We start from the raw sequence: 17,052 nt of genomic DNA, 5'->3' as shown, positions 1-17,052 counted from the left end.
GGTGCTGCTGGAGAGAGAGGTTCAGTGTGTACATGTGGCGGCGCATAGCACCGAATGTGGATCTCAGGATGCGGCGAGAATAGCAGTCCGAGGAACGTTGTATTTCTCGGAGATAGCTGTAGTCCTGGGTGGATTCAAAACATGATGGGTGAAACTGCAGTTGGAATCCATGTGGAATAAGTCCGAGCCGGAGACAGTCACTGAGGAAGGAGATGTGGCTGTGAAAACGATTTTTGGTACACTTTATCAAACACCAGGAGGGAAATAGAAAGCAATGAAGTGAACAAGGTAAAAGAGACAAATGAAAATCCCGTCGGAGAGAAGAGCAGAACTTCAAGGTAGGCATTCCTGGAAGAGAAGTGGCAGTGAATTAAACACTAAAATAAAAGCAAAATACTGCAGATGCTGGATATCTGAAATAAAAACAAGAAATGCTGGAAATACTCAGCAGGTCTGGCAGCATCTGTGGAGAGAGAAGCAGAGTTAACGGTTCGGGTCAGTGACCCTTCTTCAGAACTAGCAAATATTAGAAATGTCAAAGGTTATAAGCAAGTAAAGCATTTTTTTAACATTTTTTTTGTATGTTTATTTCATTTCATCTTAGTTTGTTCAGTTTGCTTACCCACTGTTTTTTTTCATGTTTGGACTTGCTGCTGTTCAATTTTCAGTCCGTTAACACCCTATCTGTACTAATGCTTTGTCTTTCAACACACCATTAACGTATTGTTTGCCTTTGCTCCATGACCTTCTGAGGTCAGCTATTGTGGCCTTGTCCAATCTAAACCTTCTCCTTTGTTATCTCTTGCCCCACCCCCGCTTTACTTGCTTATAACCTTTGACATTTCTAATATTTGCCAGTTCCGAAGAAGGGTCACTGACTCGAAACGTTAACTCTGCTTCTCTTTCCACAGATGCTGCCAGACCTGCTGAGTATTTCAAGCATTTCTTATTTTTATTTCAGCATTTAGTGCATGGCAGTTTAATATGGAAATCCCAAAGTTACAGTCTGTCCATCACTGCTGTAGCACAGGCTGCACTATGTTTACCCCACCAACCCCCAGAGCCAGTTTATGTAGCGCGAACATCTCCTTTTCTCTCATTGCTGTTCGAAACCACATAAAAAGTTACAGCCTGTTCAATCAGGTGTAAATGGGTTTACAACAGCGATTTGAGTAACACCTATTACTGGACAAAAGATCTGGCCCTGTGAAAATAATTTCATATTTGTCAAATGTTGTTAGATGTCTCCATTCTGAGTATTTTTTTTGTAAAACTAAACTTTTTCAACTCTTCAAAAAAAAATTTCCCATGATATTTCAGCCTCTGTTCACTCCGTGGGCTGGATTTTATAAGCACGCCAAAGAGCCACCGCAATCTCAAGCACTGCGGCTAATTTAAATAGCCAAGGCTGCCCCCACCCTCCCAGCAATCACATGGAAGGGGTAGGCTGACCGTCCCCAGCAATAGTGTCAACTGCCTGTGCGCAGGCTCTGATGCCATTTTTAAAGGGCTGTCAGCCCTACTGGCTTATTTAAATATTTAAAGCTCGATGCAATAAAATTAAATGAATATATTTATTTTGCGCCTCTCCCACCCCCCACCAAAGCAATCAAATTAATTATTTGCCCTTCCCCCCAAAAACACTTACCTTTATCACCTAACCTCCCCCCCCCACCCCCCCCCCACCCCCACCAAAACTGCACAAAGTTTAAACTACAACCCTCCCACCATCCCAGATAGCCATGACATTAATTTCACCCCGTCACCCCACTCCCACACTGATAAACTGACCTCCTCCCCCCTCTCCACCAGTGTTGCGACCCGAAGGCGCGGGTGTGCTGAGCACCGGGCCGAAGATTGCGGCGGGCCATCAAGAGGCAACACAAGTATATTTAAATTAATTATTTTAATTGATTTGATTTGATCCGGGAGGATCGGGCCAGGCCCTGCCGGCATCAAGGTCAGTGGCTGGCCTCATCCGGGGCCATCTTCAGGCCATGCCACCGCCACTGATCCAGACGTCGAGGGCTCCTTAAAATCCAGCCACAAGTAAATGTCCTAATCCTTATTTTGCTCTATATAAAATTTTAGTGCTTTTCATTTCCTGGTTGGCTGGCTGTGAGGCTTCATTTGTGTGACTGGCTGCTTGGACAGCTTGATGACATCACCTACAGCTCCATGCCATCTTATTTTACCTGCATCAAGAGATTCCTAAAATGGCTTCGCAATAATGCATGCAGACCACTGCTGTGCTGACCAAATCAATGCACTTTCAAAAGGTTGTTCAGTTTTACAGCAATCTCATGGCTTCGACTTGAAAACTGAAAAAAAAAGAAATTCTACAAAGCAAACTATAGTCTACTGGACTAGTACATTTTCTCATTCTTTCTCCTATGGATTTCAAACTTTATAACGATCTGCATTAACCAAAGTGATGAAAACTTTTGATAATTGCTTTGCGAATGTTCCAGCGAGCTGAAGCATAACGATTAAGGTGGTCCCAGGTTTAATCCCCAGTCTGTTATGAGCAAGTTGTTTGCAGTCAGTATAGCAGTCAAGGTGCGACATTTAGACTTATAACCCTTCATTAGGCAGAAGAACTAATTTAGCTGTAATAGCAAATTCAAATATCTTTACCATCACTTTTGACTGCTCCAAATTTTACAAATATTCTATAGTGTTGGAAACATCACAATCAATTCAACATACCTCTTCCTCATGGCTTCTACTCCATCTTTGCCTGTACTCTTCAGTATCTCGTGTCATTAATGGCTTTTCTTTTTCATCCTGCTTTTCTACATCTTGCTTTTCTTTTTCATCCTTCTCTTGTTGTTCCCGAGCTCGTCTTTCAGCACGAGATCGACTGAATGTCTTCTCTGCTTCCTGCAGATCTGTTAGTGTTACACCCTAGTTTAACAAAACACATCACAATATGAGCACGAAATTACAAGTAATTTAAATTTGGTTTAAAAAGTGGGCAACAGGGGACTGGATGATGCAGTGGATAAGGCACTCCAGGATTCAGGTTCAAATCAAGTCCAGATTGATGGGAGTGAAATTTTCCTCTGCCTGTTGGCTGTAGCGACTGCTTTTGTGAAAGGACCTAGGGGAGTCTGAATGCAGTTTCGAGTGGGGATAGGCTTACACTACAAAAATCTTCCCAGTTTAGCACTAATTGGCTATTCTCACACAAAAGGATACAGGAAAGTTTCCAGCCTGGCTAACATGGCAGCCGGTGTTTCACAGTAAACATTGCAGCAAACCTGCAATTCACAGCTATGTATTTAATTTCCAACAGGCTATTAAGGGATCAGTATGACCTTTATTTACAAAAAAAAACAGCAGCTTAATGGTTACCAAATCCTTGAAACTCTCATTACTTTGTTTAAATGGAAATTATAAATGATAATACTGTAATTCACTAAGCGCTACTTACTGGCAAAACTAAGCGCAGATATACGACTGGCTGCTCCATCATATGACCTAGAAATTTCCTGAAATTTTGTACCTATTAACTTGCTAGATACAAAAATAATGGTGGTTAATCAATCAACAATCTTAAATTTCTGAACAATGAAGAACGTGATGCGTATTATATACAAGACAAAATTACATTTTTCATTTGCTTTGCTGACATGTTTTAGATTCCTTATCTTCACACAACAAAGATGGGGTACATTTCAATCTTTGTTTGGGAAAATGATATTCAGAACTCATTAAACACATGCCATTTTTTGATTATCTATATTTTTACCACACATACATTGAAGGACTTAAAGATGTTATCCATGACTCAGCAGGAGCACCCTCGCCTCCAACTCAAGATTCTGGGTTCAAAACCCACTTCAAAAACTTGAGTGCATAGTCTGGGATAATATTTCAGTACTGTACTAAGGGAAAGCTCATCTTTCAGATGGGATGTTAAGAGGAGAGATGAAGTCTGAATTTATACAAATATGTAAGATTCTATGGCACTATGCAACTCTTCCAAACGTCCTGGCAAACATTTATCCCTTAACCAATGTCAAAAACTGATTATTTGGTCATTTATTGCATAACCGTCTGTGTATAAATGTGTGAATGTGTGAAGGTAAAAAGGGAACTTTTTAAAATTTAATGTTGGATTTTTAAAAATCTAATCTGTGAAAATTTTTCTTTAAAACTTCATTACTCAGTAAGACTTGTTTTATAATAAACGGTTAATTTTGTTCAGTAAAGAAACCTGGTTAGTGTGTTCTATTCTGGGAAAAAGAGTGTATCTGATTGACTTTCAGTAGTGGGAAAATTTAATAAATATGTTGTGACATGTGGAGAAGTGGGACTGAATTAACAGTGCACTCCTCCCGCCTCAATCATAACAATTCCTAAAGTTTGTTATGTAACTTCTACCTGAAACTGAAATCTTCTTCACACACCTATGAATGTAGATTCAAGGATTTGCATTAATACTCCAAGTATTGCCTGACCCACAGAACTCTCCTTACAACCTTCATACAGCAACTAGATCAATTGTTAATTTTAAATCTGTGATTGATAGATCTTTGCTAACCAAAAGGTATTGAGATATAAGAGAAAGGATGGTATATTGAATGAGATGGCAGATCAGCCTTCACATCACTGAACAGCAGACAAAACAGGTTCGAGGGGTTAAATAAACTATTCCTGTTCTGATTTTACTAACCTCCGGCCCCCAACTGCAAAACAATGTTTTGTTTTTTTAATTCATGGGATGTGGGCATCGCTGGCTAGGCCAGCATTTATTGCCCATCCCTAATTGTCATTGAGAAGGTGGTGGTGAGCCGCCTTCTTGAACCACTGCAGTCCATGTGAGGTAGATACACCCACAGTGCTGTTTGGAAGGGAGTTCCAGGATTTTGACCCAGCGACAGTGAAGGAATGGCAATCCAGGGTTGTGTGTGGCTTGGAGGGGAACTTGCAGGTGGTGGCATTCCCATGCATCTGCTGCCCTTGTCCTTTTAGGTGACAGAGGTTGTGGTTTGAAAAGTGCTGTCCAAGGAGTCTTAATGAGTTGCTGCAGTACATCTTGTAGATGGTACACACTGCTGCCACCATGCGCGGGTGGTGAAGGGAGTGAATGTTTGTGAATGGGGTGCCAATCAAGCAGGCTGCTTTGCTCTGGATGATGTCGAGCTTCTTGAGTGTGTTGGAGCTACATGCATCCAGGCAAGTGGACAGTATTCCATCACACTCCTGACTTGTGCCTTGTAGATGGTGGACAGGCTTTGGGTAGTCATGCAGTGAGTTACTTGTCTCAGGATACCTAGCCTCTGACCTGCTCTTGTAGCCACTGCATTCATAATCGCTACTCCAGTTCAGTTTCTGGACAATGGTAACCCCCAGGATGTTGATAGTGGGGGATTCAGCGATGGTAATGCCATTGAATGTCAAGGGCAGATGGCTAGATTCTCTCAAGATAGTCATTGCCTGGCACTTGTGTGGCACGAATGTTACTTGCCACTTATCAGCCCAAGCCTGGATATTGTCCAGGTCTTGCTGCATTTCTACACGGACTGCTTCAGTACCTGAGTCGTCAAAAATGAACATCCCCACTTCTGACCTTTGATAGAGGAAAGGTCATTGCTGAAGCAGCTGAAGATGGTAGGGCCTAGGACACTACCCTGAGGAACTCCTGCAGTGATGTCTTGGAGCTGAGATGATTAACCTCCAACAAGCATAACCATCTTCCTTTGCGCTAGCTATGACTCCAACCAGCAGAGAGCATTACATACAAACATACGAATTAGTAGGAGTCGGTAACTCAGCCCTTCAAGCCTGCTCTGCCATTCACTACGTTCATGGCTGAACTGATTACTCCACATTTCCATCTACCCCCGATAACCTTCCACCCCCTTGCTTATCAAGAATCTATCTACCTCTGCCTTAAAAATATTCAAAGACTCTGCTTCTCCCGCCTTTTGAGGAAGAGAATTCCAAAGACTCACGACCCTCAGAGAAATAATTTCTCTTCAACTCTGTCTTAAATGGATGACCCCTTATTTTTAAACAGTGACCCCTAGTTCTAGCTTCTCCCACAAGGGGAATCCACCCGGTCAATGCCTCTCAGGATCTTATATGTTTCAATCAAGTCCCCTCTTACTCTTCTAAGTTCCAGCGGATACAAGCCTAGCCTGTCCAGTCTTTCCTCGTAAGACAGCCCACCCATTCTAGGTATTAGTCTAGTAAACCTTCTTTGAACTGCCTCCAATGCATTTACATCCTTCCTTAAATAAAGAGACGAATACTGTACACAGTACTTCAGATGTGGTCTCACCAATGTCCTGTATAGCTGAAGCATAACTTCCCTACTTTTGTATTCAATCCCCCTTGCGATAAACTACAACATTCTATTAGCTTTCCTAATTACGTGCTGTACCTGCATACTAACCTTTTGTGATTCAGGCACTGGGACACCCAGATCCCTCTGCATCTCAGAGCTCTGCAATCACTCACCATTTAGATAATATGCTTTTTTATTCTTCCCGTCAAAGTGGACCATTTCACACTTTCCCACATTATACTCCATTTGTCAGTTCTTTGCCCACTCACTTAACCCATCTACATCCCTTTGGAGCCCCCTTATGTCCTCTTCACAAGTTACTTTCCTACCTATCTTTGTGTCATCAGCAAATTTAGCAATCATAACCTCGGTCCCTTCGCCCAAGTCATTTAGGCGGTGGCGTAGTGGTATTATCACTGGACTGGTAACCCAGAGACCCAGGCTATTGATCTGGAGACATGGGTTCCAATCCCACCACAGCAGAAGGTAGAATTTGAATTTAATTAATCAATCTGGAATTAAAAGCTCATCTAATGATGACCATGAAACCATTGTCGATTGTTGTTAAAAACCCATCTGGTTCACTAATGTCCTTTAGGGAAGGAAATCTGCTGTCCTTACCTGGTCTGGCCTACATGTGACTCCAGACCCACAGCAATGTGGTTAACTCTTACATGCCCTCTGAAATGGCCGAGCAAGCCACTCAGTTGTACCAAACCGCTACGAAGTCAATAAAAAGGAATGAAACCGGACTGACCACCCAGCATCGACCTAGGCACTGGAAACGACAACGGCAAACCCAGCCCTGTCGACCTTGCCAAGTCCTCCTTACTAACATCTGGGGGCTTGTGCCAAAGCTGGAGAGCTGTCCCACAGACTAGTCAAGCAACAGCCTGACATGGTCATACTCTCAGAATCATACCTTACAGACAATGTCCCAGACACTGCAATCACTATCCCTGGGTATGTCCTGTCTCACCAGCAGGACAGACCCAGCAGAGGTGGTGGCACAGTAGTATACAGTAGGGAGGGAGTTGCCCTGGGAGTCCTCAACATCGACTCCGGACCCCATGACGTCTCATGGCATCTGATCAAACATGGGCAAGGAAATCTCCTACCGATTACCACCTGCCGCCCTCCCTCAGCTGATGAGTCAGTACTCCTCCATGTTCAACACCACTTGGAGGAAGCACTGAGGGTGGCAAGGGCACAAAATGTACTCTTGGGGATGGATATTGAAGTCCCCCACCCAGAGTGGCTTGGTAGCACCACTACTGACCGTGCACTAAAGGACTGGGTCTGCCGCAGGTGGTGGGGGAACCAACACGAGGGAAAAATATACTTGACCTTGTCTTCACCAATCTGCCTGCTGCAGATGCTTCTGTCCATGACTGTATTGGTAAGAGTGACCATCGCACAGTCCTTGTGAAGACGAAGTCCCACCTTCACATTGAGGATACCGTCCATCGTGTTGTGTGGCACTATCACCGTGCTAAATGGGATAGATTTCGAACAGATCTAGCAATGCAAAACTGGGCATCCAGGAGGCACTGTGGGCCATCAGCAGCAGCAGAATTGTACTCAGCCACAATCTGTAAACTCATGGCCTGGCATTTCCCCCACTCTACCGTTACCATCAAGCCAGGAGACCAACCCTGGTTCAATGAAGAGTGCAGGAGGGCATACCAGGAGCAGCACCAGGCATACCTCAAAATGAGGTGTCAACCTGGTGAAGCTACAACCCAGGACTACTTGCATGCCAAACTGCATAAGCAGCATGCAATAGACAGAGCTAAGCGATCCCATAACCAACGGATCAGATCTAAGCTCTGCAATCCTGCCACATCCAGTCATGAATGGTGGTGGACAATTGAACAACTAACTGGACGAGGTGGCTCCACAAATATCCCCATCCTCAATGAGGGGGGAGCCCAGCACATCAGTGCGAAAGATAGGGCTTAAGCATTTGCAACAATCTTCAGCCAGAAGTGCCGAGTTGATGATCCATCTCGGCCTCCTCCTGAAGTCCCCAGCATTACAGATGCCAGACTTCAGCCAATTTGATTCACTCCGCGTGATATCAGAAACGACTGAGGGCACTAGATACTGCAAAGGCTATGGGTCCTGATAACATTGCGGCAATAATACTGAAGACCTGTGCTCCAGAACCTGCCGCACCCCTAGCCAAGCTGTTCCAGTATAACTACAACACTGGCATCTACCCGGCAATGTGGAAAATTGCCCAGTTATGTCCTGTACACAAAAAGCAGGACAAGTCCAACCCGACCAATTACCACCCCAACAGTCTACTCTCAATCAACAGTTAAGTGATGGAAGATGTCATCAATAGTGCCATCAAGCAGCACTTGCTTAGCAATAACCTGCTCAGTGACGCTCAGTTTGGGTTCCGCCAGGGCCAGTCAGCTCCTGACCTCATTACAGCCTTGCTTCAAACATGGACAGAAGAGCTGAACTCAAGAGGTGAGGTGAAAGTGACTGCCCTTGACATCAAGGTAGCATTTGACCAAGTATGGCATCAAGGAGCCCTAGCAAAACTGGAGTCAAAGGGAATCAGGGGGAAAACTCTCTGCTGATTGGAGTCATACCTAACGCAAAGGAAGATGGCTGTGGTTGTTGGAGGTCAATCATCTCAGCTGCAGGACATCACTGCAGGAGTTCCTCAGGGTAGTGTCCTAGGCCCAACCATCTTCACCTGCTTCATCAATGACCTTCCTTCAATCATAAGGTCAGAAGTGGGGATGTTCGCTAATAATTGCACAATGTTTAGCACCATTCATGACTCCTCAGATACTGAAGCAGTCAGTGTAGAAATGCAGCAAGACCTGGACAATATCCAGGCTTGGGCTGATAAGTGGCAAGTAACATATGCGCCACACAAGTGTCAGGCAATGACCATCTCCAACAAGAGAGAATCTAACCATCTCCCCTTGACATTCAATAGCATTACCATCGCTGAGTCCCTGACTATCAACATTCTAGGGGCTACCATTGACCAGAAACTGAACTGGAGTAGCCATATAAATACCGCGGCTACAAGAGCAGGATAGAGGCTAGGAATCCTGCAGCGAGTAACTCACCTCCTGACTCCTCAAAGCCTGTCTACCATCTACAAGGCACAAGTCAGGGGTGTGATGGAATACTTTCCACTTGCCTGGATGGGGTCAGCTCCAACAACACTCAAGAAGCTCGACACCATTCGGAACAAAGCAGCCCGCTTGATTGGCACACCATCCACAAACATTCACTCCCTCCACCACCGACGCACAGTGGCAGCAGTGTGTACCATCTACAAGATGCACTGCAGCAATGCACCAAGGCTCCTTAGACAGCACCTTCCAAACCCACGACCTCTACCAACTAGGAGGACAAGGGCAGCAAATGCATGGGAACATCACCACCTGCTAGTTCTCCTCCAAGTCACACACCATCCTGACTTGGAACTATATCGCTGTTCCTTCACTGTCACTGGGTCAAAATCCTGGAACTCCCTTCCTAAAAGCACTGTGGGTGTACCTACCTCACATGGACTGCAGTGGTTCAAAAAGGCAGCTCACCACCACCTTCTCTAGGGCAATTAGGGATGGGCAATAAATGCTGGCATAGCCAGTGATGCCCATATCCCATGAATCAATAAAAAAATATATAAATTATAAAAAGTTGAGGTCCTAGCACTGATCTCTGTGGCACACCACTCGTTACATCTTGCCAACAAGAAAATTACCCATTTATGCCTACTGTTTCCTGTTAGCTAGCCAATCTTCTATCCATGCCAGTATGTTATCCCCTACACCATGAGCTTTTATTTTCTACAATAACCTTTGATGTGGCACCTTAACAAATGCCTTCTGGAAATCTATGTACGTATGATACATCTACCGGTTCCATTTTATCCACAGCACATGTAACTGCCTCAAAGAACTCCAATAAATTGGTTAAACATGATTATCTTTTCACAAAACCATGTTGACTCTGCCTGATTACCTTGAATTTTTCTAAATGCCCTGTCAGAACGTCTTTAATAATAGCTTCTAACATTTTCACGAAGACAGATGTGAAGCTAACTGGCCTGTAGTTTCCTGCTTTCCATCTCCCTTTTTGAATAAAGGAGTTATATTCGCTATTTTCCAATCTCATGGAACCTTCCCCGAATCTAGGGAATTTTGGAAAATTAAAACTAACGCATCAACCATCTCACTAGCCACTTCTTTTAACACCCTAAGATGAAGTTCATCAGGACCCGGGGACTTGTCAGCCCGTGGCTCCAACAATTTGTCCAGTACCACTTCCCTGGTGATTGTAATTTTCTTGAGTTCCTCCCTCCCTTCCATTTCCTGATTTACAGCTAATACTGGGATGCTACTTTTATCCTCAATAGGGAAGACCGATGCAAAATATCTGTTCAATTCATCTGCCATCTCCTTATTATCCATTATTAATTCCACAGACTCACTTTCGATAGGAACAACACTCACTGTTAACTTTTTTAAAATTTCTATGGAAACTCTTAATATTTGTCTTTATATTTTTAGCTAGCTTTCTCTCATACTCTAATTTTACCTTCCTTATCAATCTTTCAGTCATTCTTTGCTATTTTTATATTCTGTCCAATCTTCTGACCTGCCTCCAGCTTTGTGCAATTCTTGGCTTTTTCTTTACGTTTGATACAATATTTAACTGTTTCAGTTTGCCACGGATGGCAGGTCTCACCCTTGGAATTTTTCTTCCTCGTTGAAATGTATCTATTCTGTGTACTCTGAAATATCCCCTTAAATGTCTGCCACTGCATCTCTATTGACCTACCCCTTAACCTAATTTGCCAGTTCACTTTAGCTAGCTCTACTTTCATGCCCTCATAATTGCCCTTATTTAAGTTTAAAATACTACCCTTGGACCCACTCTTCTCTCCTCAAACTGAACGTAAAATTCAATTATGATCGCTGTTACCCACGTTGTCATTAATTAATCCTACCTCATTGCACAATACTAGGTGCCAATCGAGTGGGCTGCTTTGCCCTGGATGGTGTCGAGCTTCTCAAATGTTTTTAGATCTGGACTCATCCAGGCAAGGAGAGCATTCCTTCACACTCCTGCCTTGTGCCTTGTAGATAGTGGATAGGCTTTGGGGAATCAGATGAGTTGCTCACTGCAGAATTCTCAGCCTCTGACCTGCTCTCGTAGCCACAGTATTTATATGGCTGGTCCAGTTTAATTATTCAACAATGGTGACCAACCCCTCCAACCACACCACTGTCCAGGTTGTTGATACCGGGCGACTTAGCAATGGTAGTCGTTAAATGTCATGAGGACATGGCTAGATTTTCTCTTGTTGGAGATGCTCATTGCCTGGCCCTTGTGTGTTGCAAATGTTACTTGCCACTGATCAGTCCAAGCCAGAATGTTGTCCAGGTCTTGCTGCATGCAGGCACGGACTCCTTCATTATCTGTGGAGCCACAAATGATACTGAGCTCTGTGCAATCATCAGCAAACATTCCCATTTCTGACTTTGGAGAGAACGTCACTGACAAAGCAGTTGAAGATGGTTGGGGCTAGGACACTGCTGTAGGAGTTCCTCAGGGCGATGTCCTGGGGTTGAGATGATTAGCCTCCAACAACCTCAACCATCTTCCTTTCTGCTAGGTATGATTGCAACCAGTGGACAGTTTTCTCCCTGATTCCCATTGACTTCAATTTGACTAGGGCTCCTTGATGCCACACTCGGTCAAATGCTGCCTTGATATAAAGGGCAATCACTCTCACCTCCCCTTCTGAGCACAGCTCTTTTGTCCATTTTTGGACCACGGCTGTAATGAGGTCTGGAGCAGAGTGGCCCTTGCGGAACCCAAACTGATAATCAGTGAGCAGGTTGTTGCTGTTTAAGTGGCGCTTGATACCATTGTTGACAACACCTTCCATCACTTTGCTGATGGAGAGTAGACTGATGGGGTGGTAATTGGTCGGATTGAATTTGTCGTTTTTGTGGTCAGGTCATATCTGGGCAATTTTCCACATTGTTGGGTAGATGCCAGTGTTGTAGCGATCCTGGAACAGCTTGGCTGATTCAGGTCATGGCAAAGTCACTAGGTTTTTAAATTAAACTGAAGGTGCAAGTAGATGAGCAAAAGAGCACTTTATCATTCTAGTACAAAAAGTTTGGTATTATGGGAATCACACACAGTTACTGCATTTACTGGGCGGGCATACTCCAGAAAAGAAAACTTCTCAATGTACCACTGGAAACTAACATGTTCCAGTACTTCAGATTTTGTGTGCGACATCTGACAGAATTGGGTCTTTAGTTAAGCACAAACCATGTTTTACTGCACTCTCAAAATAGCTTCTTGCTCAGCACATTAAGGCAAGGAGGCTGGGATTCAATTTTGACAGGAAGAAAAGGACTATATTGTAGAATACAATACCCAAAATACAGGTAAAAATCATGGCATTCTATAACAATTTAGCTTATTCTGCCATTTTACATCACATAGGTCTGTGTTTGGGGATAAGAGTGAGCCTTTTAACTGAAGCTGTTCACCAGTGTCAACTGGCTTTTAATGTTGGCATCTATGTACCTGTTATTTTGACTTGACCTCTAGGCTATTTTAACCTTTACATTTGATGACTGCGGCCTTGGCTTTGCAATTACTTTTTTCCTCCTCTGGCAAATTTCAATCCGTAATTCCTAAAATGATACTTATATGAAATATTCTCATTTTCTAATTCCCCTACTGTCTAAAATTTTACACAATTATGTTGCTATTAGAATTGAGCATAATTGTTCAGAGCTAGCAATGGAGATGGGTGTTGGGGTGTGAGCTGTTAGGCCTGGACCTGGGTTTGGGTCAGGGTCAGTAGCCACCACCACACCTCCTGCCAACAGCTTCAGCAAACCCAAGGTTTTATCTACAGGTTGAGAGGTGTTTTTTTTTTAAGGAACAGTGAAGGGATTCAGAGTGAGCACTTGATATTTTCTCAAATTTAGCTTCCAAATCCCTAGACTTCTCTGATCAGGACTACAATTCTGCACCGGATCGCACTGCAAGACTCAGCTGCTCTGCTGCTTAAAGTTTCAAGTAACTTTATTTAGCCGGGGGTTCTCACCAGGGGTTGGTTGCAAGGAGGTTTCAAAGGGTCCAAAGAAAAAGGCTGCGACAAACTGAAGCTGGTGCTTAATACCAGTGCTCAGATCCAGAAGAGTGCTGCCACCCAGTGACTCCCCTGGGGACTGTAGCTCAATATGAGATCTTTATAGCATAGTTTCAGTCTCTAATTTATTCACTCTAGCAGAGTTCCCAAGCATTCGTCACCCTGAGCTGCACAGGGGTTGAGATCCAATCTCCAGACAATTCTCCTTCAGTTCGTGGCCTATATTATTGGGTCTGGTGAACAAGGGCAAGCAGATTAAACTGTTGCTCAGGTTTATCCATTTATATTGTTTCTCTCGCTGTCACACCTGCTGCATTCTGCCTCTACTGCAAAATGTCTGCAACAGGACATCGGAATTTACAGTCACAGAGTGACGAAAATCACTTTCACACAATCGTTCAATCTTCGGAATGTAAAGAATATGGAATAAGAGCCTCCAATCTCAGTGGTCCCTTAGAATCAATATTAAATGTAATGAGGTACTCAGGAAATCACCATACAAAGAAAAGGAACATGTTGAGGGACAGTAAAGCAAGAATTTGAGCTCCTCAGAACTGAGACAACTAAAGGCAGCAACAGACTCATTTAAAGTCAGACTCTGCAGTGCCAGCAGAATGCAGGAGAGGCAACTGAGCGATCAATGCTTCCTTAAATCAGGGTCAAGAAAAAAAATACAGGATCCAAATACATATTCCAAACTTTATCCCTGACAGACTCTATTGACTTGACTGCAAACAGTTTAAATGGGTGTCGACAGAACCAAGGGTGAGACACCCCAAATGTGTCCCCTGGAATTTACCCAGCGTACTGGGATGGTTCTCACTGATTCAATCTCCAGGTAACGCCCCAGCAGGTGTCCTCCCCAGTCTCAGAGTTTCCCCTTTAGCCACAAGATGAAGCAACTGCCTTCATTCAGCGCAGTGGATGGGGATACACAGGGCTAACGGCAGGGTGTCAGACATCTTCACATTCTTGATGTTTAAATCCAATGCCATTTACCAGGCTCATTCACTCACGAACAAGGGGAATGCACAACCCTGTATTGGGGGTTCAGCAAAGCTACCTTCATCTTGGGATTGATTCTCCCTCTCTGTTACTCAATCACAGTTTGCTTTTACCCACTGAAACAGGTTTCCTCTTTGCCTGAAATCTACCTCATAATTCAGTTGTGGATCTGGTAAATAGAGTAGAGGGAGTCCTTCTACTGCATATCCCAGAATTCAGATCTCTATGTCTTGACAGAATTGTTCAACATCAGCAAAAGTTATTTTTTTTTTTACACAAAAAGGATACTTTGTTGTGTTATTGGGGGGGGGGGGGGGGGGTAAGGGATTTTTATAACAGGGGTTAGGGTGGGTCATCAGGAGCATAAAGGTTGAGAACACCTTGTTTAGCCTATAGCCCCACTCTCCACTGCTGCGATTCCCTGCTGTGCCTGTAATTAGCCTACTGGTTTTACAGCTTCAGCTAGTCTGGCTCGAGATTCACTCTCCTGGGCCATAATACATTTCTCTGCCTCCTCTGGATCGTATGGTGGCCTCCAGCTTCACAGCTTTTCTCTTCCCTGTCCCGCAAGCAATTCTGCACACCTCCTAAATCTTCATTATGATAGAAATACATCCATCAGCGTGCCCTCCTATACTCTGCTCTTCAAGTAGCTTCTGGACTTCATTTGCCTGCTATGTCTTCTCCGAACTTGGACAAGAGTTCACAGACGCTCCATGAAGACTCCACATTACCCAAGTCAACTATATCCCACCATGAGACCTCTGTTTTTAACTTTGGACTCCCTCCTGTTGTCTCCTATTTCCTGTTTACTACCAGGATATATATATCCTGATAATTACTACATAACCACGCCTATGCAACTTAAGTTTTTCCCATGTCCATTCGTATGCACTGTTTGACTTCCACCCATGCCCATCACTTCTATTTCCACTTATCTTTCCCACTTCTTTTCTCTTTATCCCTCCCAAAACCCCCTCTCGCCTTCATGCCTCCTTTCATTTCTCCCCTCCCTAGTTTTCTGCCTCCAAAATTCCTACCCCAATCCAACAGAACTCCTCAACTTCCCTAACGCCCTGCCTCCATTCCAGGCTCGACACCCTCTTCTTAGATAAGCCTACAGTTTCCATCTGTGCTTCTCTGGATGACCCACACAGCACTCCTAAACTGCCTCCTTATGCACAGCAATCCCAACTACCACGACGACCGTCCTGAGGGCTAAACTTGTAAATCTCCTCCCTGTCCAACTCAGCGCTCAGTGCTAACCCTGTGGAATCTGCCAGATCAAAATCACTACATCTTCCCCCAGAACGTTCATTCACTTGTGAACAAGGCCCTTACCATCCATGAGCTTATTGTGGATGATTGTATCACCATCATGGGCTTGCCAGAAATCTAGTTGAAGAGTGATGTTACCTTCCACATAAGTGAAGCCTCGCTGCCTGGCTATACATTTCACCACTTTCCCTGCCAAGACCATTGCGGTGGTGGTATTGCTCTCATCAAAGCACAGCTTAACCTGTCCCCTCACTCCTTTGGCACCTCCTCCGCCTTTGAGCATTTCATCTCGTTCCACCCCCCTCATCCGTCATTTAAAATCCTTGTTCTCTGTTGCCTACTTAAGTGTCATAAAAATTTTCTCAGACGCAGTCGCTGCTTTGCTTCCTCAGTCTTTATACTGTATGACTTTTCATCCGCAGTGATTTCAACCTTCATCCCAATTCATCACGTTCGCTCTCCTGAGTTCACTGCCCTCCCTTAATATTTCCCTCTAAATAAACTCTCCAGCCATATTCATGGCCACCCATTTGACCTTGCCATCTCATGTGACCTTGCTACTCCCATAGCATCAACCACAGATACCAGCATTTCTGATGTCTTCCTCGTATCGCGCGCTCCACCTACATCCACTTCCCCCTCCCAACCCTACTTTCTTCTGAGTCCATTCCTGGGAAAACTCTCCCAATTCACTTACTCAGAGTCTAGATACTCCCCTTAGTCTGGTTCTCATCTCTGTTCCCTCAAGACTTGAATGGATACAGTGGACAACTAGTTTAGCTATTCACCACTAGATCTAGTTGGACCACAAAAAGAACCACCGAGTCCTGCTCACTATTCCAGAATCACCCCACTGCTCTTCTCCATTACAAACCATCTTCTTACACCCCTCTCCAGTCTCCTACACCCTCATCTCCAACAAGTTGGAGGAGCTCATGGACTTGTGTCACTAAAATCGAGACCATCTTATCAGCTGCCTCTGCCACTTCCCTCCTTTCTCCCATCCCACTGGGCCAAACTTCCTTGAAGATTCTTTCCCTACCCTAGACCTGAACTCGCACCCATCTTTAGTTTCTCTATTTGTCGTCATGTCCCCTTCGGCCTCATCTTGTCCATGAAGCCCACCTCCTGCTCCCTTGACCCTATTTCCACAAAACTGCTTACCACCTAACTTCCCTTCCTTCCTGCCATGTTAGCTGCTTTTGTTAATGGTTTATTCTATCCTCAGGTACTATCCCCTTCTCCTTCAAATCTGCTGTCATTATCACTCTGCTCAAAAAAACAACTCTTGACCCCTCAATCCTTG

General features: G+C 44.2%; 1 protein-coding gene across 5 annotated transcripts in view; it reads right to left on the bottom strand.

The window, feature by feature from the left end:
* Positions 1-17,052, bottom strand: part of LOC137383839 (protein phosphatase 1 regulatory subunit 12A-like) — a 333,936-nt gene that overhangs the window by 123,235 nt on the left and 193,649 nt on the right. For all 5 annotated transcript variants that reach the window (XM_068057118.1, XM_068057119.1, XM_068057120.1 and 2 more), the window contains one exon: positions 2,710-2,907. In XM_068057118.1, coding sequence (XP_067913219.1) covers positions 2,710-2,907 — 198 coding nt within the window. The remainder of the gene's footprint in view (positions 1-2,709; positions 2,908-17,052) is intronic.

This window comes from Heterodontus francisci, chromosome 25 (genome assembly GCF_036365525.1).
Source record: "Heterodontus francisci isolate sHetFra1 chromosome 25, sHetFra1.hap1, whole genome shotgun sequence".
Taxonomy (NCBI): domain Eukaryota; kingdom Metazoa; phylum Chordata; class Chondrichthyes; order Heterodontiformes; family Heterodontidae; genus Heterodontus; species Heterodontus francisci.
Note: the sequence above shows the minus strand (reverse complement) of the source record. Positions and strands in the feature narration are given on the sequence as shown.